At 45.7% G+C, this 13010-nt stretch overlaps 1 protein-coding gene across 2 annotated transcripts in view; it reads left to right on the top strand.

The window, feature by feature from the left end:
- adipor1a (adiponectin receptor 1a) overlaps window positions 1–13010 on the top strand; it is a 36788-nt gene that overhangs the window by 1308 nt on the left and 22470 nt on the right. The window contains exons 2-4 of one of the 2 annotated variants that reach the window (XM_083789294.1): window positions 8647–8712; window positions 11947–12113; window positions 12846–12956. In XM_083789294.1, coding sequence (XP_083645420.1) covers window positions 11955–12113; window positions 12846–12956 — 270 coding nt within the window. In that variant the 5' untranslated portion in view covers window positions 8647–8712; window positions 11947–11954. Of the gene's footprint in view, window positions 1–8646; window positions 8713–9141; window positions 9235–11946; window positions 12114–12845; window positions 12957–13010 lie in introns of those variants that run through there. The other variant, XM_083789295.1, reaches the window with a different exon arrangement.

Genomic DNA, 13010 nt, shown 5'->3' with positions numbered 1-13010 from the left:
GGGAAATGCCTTTTGATTGATTGATCGATTAACAGTTTGCAGAATTACAGTACACTTCAAGCACAAACTCAATACAATTAAGCATTACACTTGTTTACAACAGGGTCCACCATGTTCAATTCATCAAAACATTTAGAGACGTACAAATAGACACTTCTATGTAGTTAAAGAACAGAACAGGAATTCATCATAAAGGAAGCAAAAAGGGAAAGGATACATATACAGTGAGGGGAAAAAAGGTGACAGGGGGGGGATTCAGATTTTACGGGGGCCAGTTTCTAATTGCAGCCGTCCGTAGGTGCCCTTTGAGAGTGGTTTTGAAGGAGTCAAGGGATTCACATGTCTCAATGACTGTTGGTAGGGCGTTCCACATTTTGGTGGCATAGGAGCGAAAATAATTTAGTCCCTTGTTTGTGCCGAATCTGGGTTGTACATGGTTCGTTGCACTCCCTCTGGTGTTGTGGGTGTGGACTTCGTTAACATTAAGGATGTATCTAGACAGGTACATGGGTATCTTGGTGAAGTATTTAGACAGGTACATGGGTATCTTGGTGAAGTATCTAGACAGGTACATGGGTATCTTAGTGAAGTATCTAGACAGGTACATGGGTATCTTGGTGAAGTATTTAGACAGGTACATGGGTATCTTGGTGAAGTATTTAGACAGGTACATGGGTATCTTAGTGAAGTATTTAGACAGGTACATGGGTATCTTGGTGAAGTATTTAGACAGGTACATGGGTATCTTAGTGAAGTATTTAGACAGGTACATGGGTATCTTGGTGAAGTATTTAGACAGGTACATGGGTATCTTAGTGAAGTATTTAGACAGGTACATGGGTATCTTAGTGAAGTATTTAGACAGGTACATGGGTATCTTAGTGAAGTATTTAGACAGGTACATGGGTATCTTAGTGAAGTATTTAGACAGGTACATGGGTATCTTGGTGAAGTATCTAGACAGGTACATGGGTATCTTGGTGAAGTATTTAGACAGGTACATGGGTATCTTAGTGAAGTATTTAGACAGGTACATGGGTATCTTAGTGAAGTATTTAGACAGGTACATGGGTATCTTGGTGAAGTATCTAGACAGGTACATGGGTATCTTGGTGAAGTATTTAGACAGGTACATGGGTATCTTGGTGAAGTATTTAGACAGGTACATGGGTATCTTAGTGAAGTATTTAGACAGGTACATGGGTATCTTAGTGAAGTATTTAGACAGGTACATGGGTATCTTGGTGGTGTATCGAATCTTGTGGACCAGACCCATTGCAAGATGCTGTGCTCTTTCGTCGACCCTAAGCCATTCCAGCCTGTCAAAGTGGGCAGGTGTGAGGTGGGTTCGGGGGGTGAGGCCAAGTAGGAGCCTGACCAGTTTGTTTTGGGAGGTCTGGAGTCTTGTTTTAAGGGCCTTTTGAGGTGCTATGGTACCAAGAGGTGCATGCATAGTCAAAGAAACCTTGTACGAGGGCTCCTGTTAAGGTCTTCCTTTGGTTATTAAATACCTTATTGTCTCAAAACGTCCCATACTGTTGGGCGGGCCGTTCATATTTCATAATACAATTCAGTTATGGAGCTGTGAGCCGTATACAATTCACCCCAGGGCCGCATTTGGCCCGCGGGCCGCACTTTGGTCTGTCTGTCTGTCTGTCTGTCTGTCTGTCTGTCTGTCTGTCTGTCTGTCTGTCTGTCTGTCTGTCTGTCTGTCTGTCTGTCTGTCTGTCTGTCTGTCTGTCTGTCTGTCTGTCTGTCTGTCTGTCTGTGTGTTTTGATGTGCATCATTAGCCCTCTCTCTCTCTGTCTCTCTCTCTCTGTCTCTGTCTCTCTCTCTCTCTCTCTCTCTCCCCCCCCCCTCCTCCCCTCTTCTGAAAATACCTTGTGGCAGAGAAGATTTGTTGTTAAAATGTTTTTAAAAACACACACCCACGTGAAAAGAGGGGTTCTCTTGTCACGCTATGATCAGGTGATGTAAAACAAACATTAACTTGTCTTTATTGTTAACCCACTAATGGCCAAGTTGCCAACCTTAATAACATCTTATTGTGCCTTAGGCCAGCTTTGGCTGACTTTTTGAATGACAATAGAATAATGTGCGATATGACCACAATGTCACGAAATATCTCATTTTAAAGCTGCACATCTCTAGTTTACACCGAAAAACAAAATATGTTCCTAGCATGTTCCTTCGTTTACTTATAAGCACTTTAGTACACCTTGGTTTGACTTATCACTGAAACCAAGGTCTACTAAAAAGCTTATAAGTAAACGATGGAACAAGCTATAATCATAATTATTTTTTCATTGTAAAGTAGTGACTTGGAGCTATAAAATGAGACATTTCGTGACATTGTGGTCATATCTCACATTTTTCGATTGCCATTCAAAAAGTCGCCAAATCTGGCCAATGCTGGCCAATGCCCCATTTCTTAATTCGTCATTTTAATGCAATAAGAGGGATCAGCGATCTAAATACAATACATCAAGTTTTACTTTCGATTTCAAAGTAATACCCAGATGTTCCACTTGATGGCAGGAACGTTCCATTATTCTGATTTTGACAAAAGTGTTAAATCTGGCTAAATCACTTCCTGTCAAACGAGGTAAACAAAGGAAGCTAATTTGACCCCTAGCTTATAGCTTGTCCGTCCGGATTGCTAAACTAATCATTAGCTTTGTCATAACTTAGTCAGATTAAGCTTAAAAACGGCCAGGAACATCCCAAAATATCACATTTTTTGCCGCGGATCACATAGAGACGGCGCGCGTGCACGATAGTGCACGATCGCGCGGGTTTCGGCCGGTTTTTGGTAGATTACATAAAAATAATTAAAAAAAATTCAAACAATTGCAATATTTTGTTATAAAAAGACGTACTGACAGGGCAGTACGTCTACTACGCAGATAACGTCATTGGCTTGGAGGGATTTGTTGATTTACTACGTCAATTAACATGGCAGTCTATGGGCTTGACGTAGCCTTGGCCATCAAGGAGTTAATGGCGTTTAATGTCTGTGTTTAGGGCGACAAGATGACGTGAATGTTCCCTTCATTGTCAATGGCCTTTTTAAAACAAACATTGAACTAAAAACAATCATTAAACCTGCATATAAAACCATTCTAAATGGCCTTGTGGTCCAAAACGATCATTAAACCTGTATATAAACCATTCTAAATGGCCTTGTGGTCCAAAACGATCATTAAACCTGTATATAAACCATTCTAAATGTCCTCGTGGTTCAAAACTAAAAGCCCTAACAGCTAAGTTGACATTATTGTCCCATACTGGTTGTTCTGTAATGATTGTGTGAAATTATCTGCTTTATTTTATTTATAAAAAAAAAATATCCCACGATCTTGTAACCCATTTTTCACCCCTGTGTCAATCATCTAATGTGATCCTGGGCTCTACACACCCTCCACCAACCTAGTCCCCATATATGGGGGACAAGGGGAGACCAACCTAGTCCCCATATATGGGGGACAAGGGGAGACCAACCTAGTCCCCATATATGGGGGACAAGGGGAGACCAACCTAGTCCCCATATTTATGGGGGACAAGGGGAGAGCAACCTAGTCCCCATATATGGGGGACAAGGGGAGAGCAACCTAGTCCCCATATATGGGGGACAAGGGGAGACCAACCTAGTCCCCATATATGGGGGACAAGGGGAGACCAACCTAGTCCCCATATATGGGGGACAAGGGGAGACCAACCTAGTCCCCATATTTATGGGGGACAAGGGGAGAGCAACCTAGTCCCCATATATGGGGGACAAGGGGAGACCAACCTAGTCCCCATATATGGGGGACAAGGGGAGACCAACCTAGTCCCCATATTTATGGGGGACAAGGGGAGAGCAACCTAGTCCCCATATATGGGGGACAAGGGGAGACCAACCTAGTCCCCATATATGGGGGACAAGGGGAGACCAACCTAGTCCCCATATATGGGGGACAAGGGGAGACCAACCTAGTCCCCATATATGGGGGACAAGGGGAGACCAAACTAGTCCCCATATATGGGGGACAAGGGGACACCAACCTAGTCCCCATATATGGGGGACGAGGGGAGACCAACCTAGTCCCCATATATGGGGGACAAGGGGAGAGCAACCTAGTCCCCATATATGGGGGACAAGGGGAGAACAACGGACTTGAACTCATGCTTCCTTCATGCCTGAGTGTCCAAGTTGCTCCTTTACACCTGACAGGGGGGAGTTTCCCTGGTTGGACGTAGCGCGTGGAAGGAACACGTTATTCCAACCAGTTCCTTTCCCCTCCATCAGGCGCCCCGGCTGGCCAGGGGGAGGCAGTTTAGAGACCAGTTCCTTTCCCCTCCATCAGGCGCCCCGGCTGGCCAGGGGGAGGCAGTTTAGAGACCAGTTCCTTTCCCCTCCGTCAGGCGCCCCGGCTGGCCAGGGGGAGGCAGTATAGAGACCAGTTCCTTTCCCCTCCATCAGGCGCCCCGGCTGGCCAGGGGGAGGCAGTTTAGAGACCAGTTCCTTTCCCCTCCATCAGGCGCCCCGGCTGGCCAGGGGGAGGCAGTATAGAGACCAGTTCCTTTCCCCTCCATCAGGCGCCCCGGCTGGCCAGGGGGAGGCAGTTTTGGTTTATTTATTACAAACAGAGCCATTTGGGTGCACTGGACTCAGCTTTATCTTTAATGATCTTAACACATCTAGCCCTGAGGGACGCAGCAGTGTCGCCTCGTAGCGTTTAACCAATTATTTTAAACATTTAGCTGTTGCACGATTTTTCAAAAACAGCAGACCTACAAGCTCGTAGCTTGTAGGTCTGCTGTTTTTGAAGAATCGTGCAAATGTGGTGAAAATCTTTGAATATATATATATTCTTTCAGAGCGAACGATTTTTAACTCATATCTTTTGCTTCTGGAAGGTCACTGTCTGGAACAACATATTTTGAGATGGGGGGGCGGCGGCCAATTACAGAAAAAACAATCTGGGGTCCTTGACGTGAAATAGTTTGAGCACCACTGATATAGAAACATGAGGTTTTAACCCTGTGAGAACCACTGATATAGAAACATGAGGTTTTAACCCTGTGATAACCACTGATATAGAAACATGAGGTTTAACCCTGTGAGAACCACTGATATAGAAACATAGGGTTTAACCCTGTGAGAACCACTGATATAGAAACATGAGGTTTAACCCTGTGAGAACCACTGATATAGAAACATGAGGTTTTAACCCTGTGAGAACCACTGATATAGAAACATGAGGTTTAACCCTGTGAGAACCACTGATATAGAAACATAGGGTTTAACCCTGTGAGAACCACTGATATAGAAACATAGGGTTTAACCCTGTGAGAACCACTGATATAGAAACATGAGGTTTTAACCCTGTGAGAACCACTGATATAGAAACATGAGGTTTTAACCCTGTGAGAACCACTGATATAGAAACATGAGGTTTTAACCCTGTGATAACCACTGATATAGAAACATGAGGTTTAACCCTGTGAGAACCACTGATATAGAAACATGAGGTTTTAACCCTGTGAGAACCACTGATATAGAAACATAGGGTTTAACCCTGTGAGAACCACTGATATAGAAACATAGGGTTTAACCCTGTGAGAACCACTGATATAGAAACATAGGGTTTAACCCTGTGAGAACCACTGATATAGAAACATGAGGTTTTAACCCTGTGAGAACCACTGATATAGAAACATGAGGTTTTAACCCTGTGAGAACCACTGATATAGAAACATGAGGTTTAACCCTGTGAGAACCACTGATATAGAAACATGAGGTTTAACCCTGTGAGAACCACTGATATAGAAACATAGGGTTTAACCCTGTGAGAACCACTGACATAGAAACATGAGGTTTAACCCTGTGAGAACCACTGATATAGAAACATGAGGTTTTAACCCTGTGAGAACCACTGATATAGAAACATAGGGTTTAACCCTGTGAGAACCACTGACATAGAAACATGAGGTTTAACCCTGTGAGAACCACTGATATAGAAACATGAGGTTTTAACCCTGTGAGAACCACTGATATAGAAACACGAGGTTTAACCCTGTGAGAACCACTGATATAGAAACATAGGGTTTAACCCTGTGAGAACCACTGATATAGAAACATAGGGTTTAACCCTGTGAGAACCACTGATATAGAAACATGGGGTTTAACCCTGTGAGAACCACTGATATAGAAACATAGGGTTTAACCCTGTGAGAACCACTGATATAGAAACATAGGTTTAACCCTGTGAGAACCACTGATATAGAAACATAGGGTTTAACCCTGTGAGAACCACTGATATAGAAACATGAGGTTTAACCCTGTGAGAACCACTGATATAGAAACATGAGGGTTTAACCCTGTGAGAACCACTGATATAGAAACATAGGGTTTAACCCTGTGAGAACCACTGACATAGAAACATGAGGTTTAACCCTGTGAGAACCACTGATATAGAAACATGAGGTTTTAACCCTGTGAGAACCACTGATATAGAAACATGAGGTTTTAACCCTGTGAGAACCACTGATATAGAAACATGAGGTTTAACCCTGTGAGAACCACTGATATAGAAACATGAGGTTTTAACCCTGTGAGAACCACTGACATAGAAACATGAGGTTTAACCCTGTGAGAACCACTGATATAGAAACATGAGGTTTAACCCTGTGAGAACCACTGATATAGAAACATGAGGTTTAACCCTGTGAGAACCACTGACATAGAAACATGAGGTTTAACCCTGTGAGAACCACTGACATAGAAACATGAGGTTTAACCCTGTGAGAACCACTGATATAGAAACATGAGGTTTTAACCCTGTGAGAACCACTGATATAGAAACATGAGGTTTTAACCCTGTGAGAACCACTGATATAGAAACACGAGGTTTAACCCTGTGAGAACCACTGATATAGAAACATAGGGTTTAACCCTGTGAGAACCACTGATATAGAAACATGAGGTTTAACCCTGTGAGAACCACTGATATAGAAACATGAGGTTTAACCCTGTGAGAACCACTGATATAGAAACATGAGGTTTTAACCCTGTGAGAACCACTGATATAGAAACATAGGGTTTAACCCTGTGAGAACCACTGATATAGAAACATAGGTTTAACCCTGTGAGAACTACTGATATAGAAACATAGGGTTTAACCCTGTGAGAACCACTGATATAGAAACATAGGGTTTAACCCTGTGAGAACCACTGATATAGAAACATAGGGTTTAACCCTGTGAGAACCACTGATATAGAAACATGAGGTTTAACCCTGTGAGAACCACTTATATAGAAACATAGGGTTTAACCCTGTGAGAACCACTGATATAGAAACATGAGGTTTAACCCTGTGAGAACCACTGGCTACGTTTACATGAAGGGTGATCATTCCGAATAAATACTTCTGAATAAAATACATCCGATGTAAGGTTTTCTGCCGCGAGTTTACATGGGAAATGGTCGTTCCGAATGAGTGTTTATATGGAGAAGTGATAGAAGACATGATACATGTTAATTCACGTGAAACTACGCTGTTCATTCATTTTTCCCCATCCGCTGCGGCTCCGCTTCTATTTGTACTTTATTATCTACAGCACGGCCAGGGCACGCAACACACTGATTATTATTGGGTCGGGTTGCTCGTTATTTTTGAGAGAGAGAGAGAGAGAGAGACCGTTGAACACACACACACACACACACACATACACACAGATCAGGGTTATCGTCGTCATCTGCTGCTGCTCCACGTTTTTTTGTGGATTTCGGATCTGAAAAAAGGAACGAAATAACGCGCTCTATGTTCAAACTCCTCGGCGCGCCTTGGATATGAGCGCCTTGGAGCATGCTCAGAAAGACCAGAATGAACTTACATCCGAATTAGTGTATACATGAGTCCAATTTTCTTTCAATCGCAATGAACATCGGAGTAATCCGGCCAGTGACATCGGAATGGTTTTTAGATCGCATCGAGCGTTTTCATTCGGACGTAAGTTTTTGTAGGTGTTTACATAACAACGTTTAATAGGATTGAACTTATATTCGGAATGAAAAGGGTATTTAACTGCTCATGTAAACGTAGCCACTGACATAGAAACATGAGGTTTAACCCTGTGAGAACCACTGATATAGAAACATGAGGTTTTAACCCTGTGAGAACCACTGATATAGAAACATAGGGTTTAACCCTGTGAGAACCACTGATATAGAAACATGAGGTTTAACCCTGTGAGAACCACTGATATATAAACATGAGGTTTAACCCTGTGAGAACCACTGATATAGAAACATGAGGTTTTCCAGGAAAAAACCTGTCTGCATTGTTCCTCGGTCTTATTGGGTTAACCCATTTTGGGCGGTAACCCCTTTTGGTGTTTAGACATTATGTTATAATTTTTCTATTGAAAAATAGCAGATCTACAAGCTCATAGCGCGCCACTCGGTGGTCCGCTACGAGCTCGTAGATCTGCTATTTTTTGAAAAATCGGGAAAATGTAGTGCAAATCTTTGAATATATATTCTTTAAGAGTGCTGGTCACATTGTGGTGGTATAATAACGATCATTTATGACCAACTAACCAACCATTGATCTCCTGTGCTTCTCCGCTGTGCTGCTGGACGGGTGGACCGACCCCAGACCAGACCAAAAGGACCACAACGATTCAGCAGAACACAGAGGCAGTACTGTGAGGAAGGTCTTCAGGTGAGCAGAGTTTCTCTTTAGCAGAACACAGAGGCAGTACTGTGAGGAAGGTCTTCAGGTGAGCAGAGCTTCTCTTTAGCAGAACACAGAGGCAGTACTGTGAGGAAGGTCTTCAGGTGAGCAGAGTTTCTCTTTAGCAGAACACAGAGGCAGTACTGTGAGGAAGGTCTTCAGGTGAGCAGAGCTTCTCTTTAGCAGAACACAGAGGCAGTACTGTGAGGAAGGTCTTCAGGTGAGCAGAGCTTCTCTTTAGCAGAACACAGAGGCAGTACTGTGAGGAAGGTCTTCAGGTGAGCACAGTTTCTCTTTAGCAGAACACAGAGGCAGTACTGTGAGGAAGGTCTTCAGGTGAGCAGAGCTTCTCTTTAGCAGAACACAGAGGCAGTACTGTGAGGAAGGTCTTCAGGTGAGCAGAGCTTCTCTTTAGCAGAACACAGAGGCAGTACTGTGAGGAAGGTCTTCAGGTGAGCAGAGCTTCTCTTTAGCAGAACACAGAGGCAGTACTGTGAGGAAGGTCTTCAGGTGAGCAGAGCTTCTCTTTTGTTCATCCATCCATCCATCTTCGACCGCTTATCCGTAGTCGGGTCGCGGGGGCAACAGCTCCACCAGAGAGATCCAGACTCCCCTCTCCAGAGCAACATTAGTGACTTCCTCCTGGGGGATCCCGAGACGTTCCAAGGCCAGTGAGTCGATGTGTTTCCTCCAACTGCGCCTTGGTCTGCCCCGGGGTCTCCTCCCAGTGGGACGTGGTCCTTGGTCTGCCCCGGGGTCTCCTCCCAGTGGGACGTGGTCCTTGGTCTGCCCCCGGGGTCTCCTCCCAGTGGGACGTGGTCCTTGGTCTGCCCAGGGGTCTCCTTCCAGTGGGACGTGGTCCTTGGTCTGCCCCGGGGTCTCCTCCCAGTGGGACGTGGTCCTTGGTCTGCCCCGGGGTCTCCTCCCAGTGGGACGTGGTCCTTGGTCTGCCCCGGGGTCTCCTCCCAGTGGGACGTGGTCCTTGGTCTGTCCCGGGGTCTCCTCCCAGTGGGACGTGGTCCTTGGTCTGCCCCGGGGTCTCCTCCCAGTGGGACGTGGTCCTTGGTCTGTCCCGGGGTCTCCTCCCAGTGGGACGTGGTCCTTGGTCTGCCCCGGGGTCTCCTCCCAGTGGGACGTGGTCCTTGGTCTGTCCCGGGGTCTCCTCCCAGTGGGACGTGGTCCTTGGTCTGTCCCGGGGTCTCCTCCCAGTGGGACGTGGTCCTTGGTCTGCCCAGGGGTCTCCTCCCAGTGGGACGTGATCCTTGGTCTGCAGTTCTAGTTTATTCTGCATTTTATTTTGAGCCACCATTTGATGACATTTAGGGCTATATCTCCCTTAACCCTTATCCCTAAACAATTTAACTTTTTTTTAGAAAACCTTTGCCTGTGTCTACTGTCTAGGTGAGACATCTGAATGTCTGAATACTAGAACAGCAGGAATGTTATATTGAATTATCATACTGTAACGTCAAAGTCCCTAATATGAATGTTATATTGAATTATCATACTGTAGCCTCAAAGTCCCTAATATGCAAAAAATATTTGTTCTATTTGTCGCATTGGTATAAATAAATGCAGCAAAAATTGCCTGTTGTCTCACAGTCAACACCTGGGATTGATTACCAACCTCCTAAAATAGTCATTCTGAACGGGAACGCCTTTTGGTGTTTCAAGCATCATGTTATGCTTTAGCTATTGAAAAATAGCAGATCTACAAGCTCATAGCGAGGCAACGAGTGCCGCACTACGAGCTTGTAGGTCTGCTACTTTTTTTTTTTAATCATGAAAATGTGGCGCAAATCTTTGATATTCAAAGATATTCTTTCAGAGCGAATGTTTTTAAAGGACAACTTTAGTTTTTTAAACAAGGTTCATGTTTTAGGATGCTATTAAGAAACTGAAAGATGAGTGTTTATTTATTTTTTCATTTGCTGCTTGTATATGTATTTTGTAGAGCGGCGCAGTCCCTCCCCCTTTCAGAACAACGAACGGCCCAGGAAATGAATCTCAATGCATTTTGACCATAGGCAGTTCTTATTTAATTTATTTAAAGACCTTTTAAGCGTCGTACGAAGCCAACTCTTGTCGTGACAAATCATGACAACACACACAATATTTCGGGCCAAACAAAGAATTAGAAAGTAGAAAAAAACGGCAGGTTACAACACTTTTTTTGTTGTTTTTCTTCTTTGTAATTGGAAAAATGCATTGGGATTCATTTCCTGGGCCGTTCGTTGTTCTGAAAGGGGGAGGGACTGCGCCGCTCTATAGCGATTTATGGAACTCCCTGGAACTACATATTTTCAGATATCTTTCAGCGGCCGATTACAGATAATTCTGCGGGTCCTTGGTTGACATGAAATAGTTTGAGCACCACTGATACAGAAACATGGTGTTTTTCAGAAAGGATTCAGGAGACATTTAAAAAGAAATCTATTCTCACGTCTAAATGTGTTAATAAAGTAAATATTTAATAAATGTAATAAAGTATTGAATCATATCCAATATTGAACATTTAACCCATTCTGACCTGAGATCAGATTCTAAAAATGTTCTTCTACATCCTGACAGTTTTTCTGAAAAAGCTATGTTTCTATGTCAGTCGTTCTTCGATTAATTTTTTTTTAGCAGACCTACAAGCTCATAGCGCGCCACTCGGTGGCGCGCTACGAGCTTGTAGATCTGCTGTTTTTCAATAGCTAAAGCATAGCATAATGCTAACACCAAAAGGGGTTCCATGTCTCTCCAGATCTCTCTATGTTAGGGGTTCTATGGGGTTCTATGGGGTTCTAAAGGGGTTCTATGGGGTTCTAAACGGGTCCGTGTCTCTCCAGGTCTCTATGTCAGGGGTTCTATGGGGTTCTATGGGGTTCTATGTGGTTCTATGGGGTTCTATGGGGTTCTAAACGGGTCCGTGTCTCTCCAGGTCTCTCTATGTCAGGGGTTCTATGGGGTTCTATGGGGTTCTAAACGGGTCCGTGTCTCTCCAGGTCTCTCTATGTCAGGGGTTCTATGTGGTTCTATGGGGTTCTATGGGGTTCTAAACGGGTCCGTGTCTCTCCAGGTCTCTCTATGTCAGGGGTTCTATGGGGTTCTATGGGGTTCTATGGGGTTCTATGGGGTTCTAAACGGGTCCGTGTCTCTCCAGGTCTCTCTATGTCAGGGGTTCTATGGGGTTCTATGGGGTTCTATGGGGTTCTAAACGGGTCCGTGTCTCTCCAGGTCTCTCTATGTCGGGCCGAAACGGGTCCGCCGCCTGTGATGCAGACTGCCGGATCTCTGAGGACTGTAACGGCCCCGACGTGGAGCTGATGGAGCTGGGGCCCCTTCTGGAGGAGGAGGGGGCCACGGGGGGGCGCCAGAGGGGGGGCAAGGGCCTGCACTCTGAGGTAATGATACAGGGGGGGCACCGGGGGGGCAAGGGCCTGCACTCTGAGGTAAGGATACAGGGGGGGCACCGGGGGGGGGCAAGGGCCTGCACTCTGAGGTAAGGATACAGGGGGGGCACCGGGGGGGCAAGGGCCTGCACTCTGAGGTAAGGATACAGGGGGGGCCACAGGGGGGGGCCAGAGGGGGGGCAAGGGCCTGCACTCTGAGGTAATGATACAGGGGGGGCCACAGGGGGGGGCCAGAGGGGGGGCAAGGGCCTGCACTCTGAGGTAAGGATAAAGGGGGGCCACAGGGGGGGGGCCAGAGGGGGGGCAAGGGCCTGCACTCTGAGGTAAGGATAAAGGGGGGCCACAGGGGGGGGCCAGAGGGGGGGCAAGGGCCTGCACTCTGAGGTAATGATACAGGGGGGCCACAGGGGGGGGCCAGAGGGGGGGCAAGGGCCTGCACTCTGAGGTAATGATACAGGGGGGCCACAGGGGGGGGCCAGAGGGGGGGCAAGGGCCTGCACTCTGAGGTAATGATACAGGGGGGCCACAGGGGGGGGCCAGAGGGGGGGCAAGGGCCTGCACTCTGAGGTAAGGATACAGGGGGGGCACCGGGGGGGGGGCACAGGGGGGGCAAGGGCCTGCACTCTGAGGTAATGATACATGTCATGTCTACATAGAATGGGTTAGTTAATGGGTTTTAATTAGTTGTTCTAGTTTTATAATAATGGTGTTATTTGTCCGTAGGGCGCGGCCATGCTGTCTGACCAGGACGATGAAGATGACGTGGAGGAGGTCCTGACCTTACCTCTGCAGGCTCACCACGCCATGGAGAAGATGGAGGAGTTTGTCCACAAAGTAAGTTCTCTTTATGGAGAAGATGGAGGAGTTTGTCCACAAAGTCAGTTATCT

This window comes from Protomyctophum parallelum, assembly GCF_964188405.1.
Source record: "Protomyctophum parallelum genome assembly, chromosome: 18".
NCBI lineage: Eukaryota > Metazoa > Chordata > Actinopteri > Myctophiformes > Myctophidae > Protomyctophum > Protomyctophum parallelum.
This window is presented reverse-complemented; position numbering and strand designations above follow the sequence as displayed.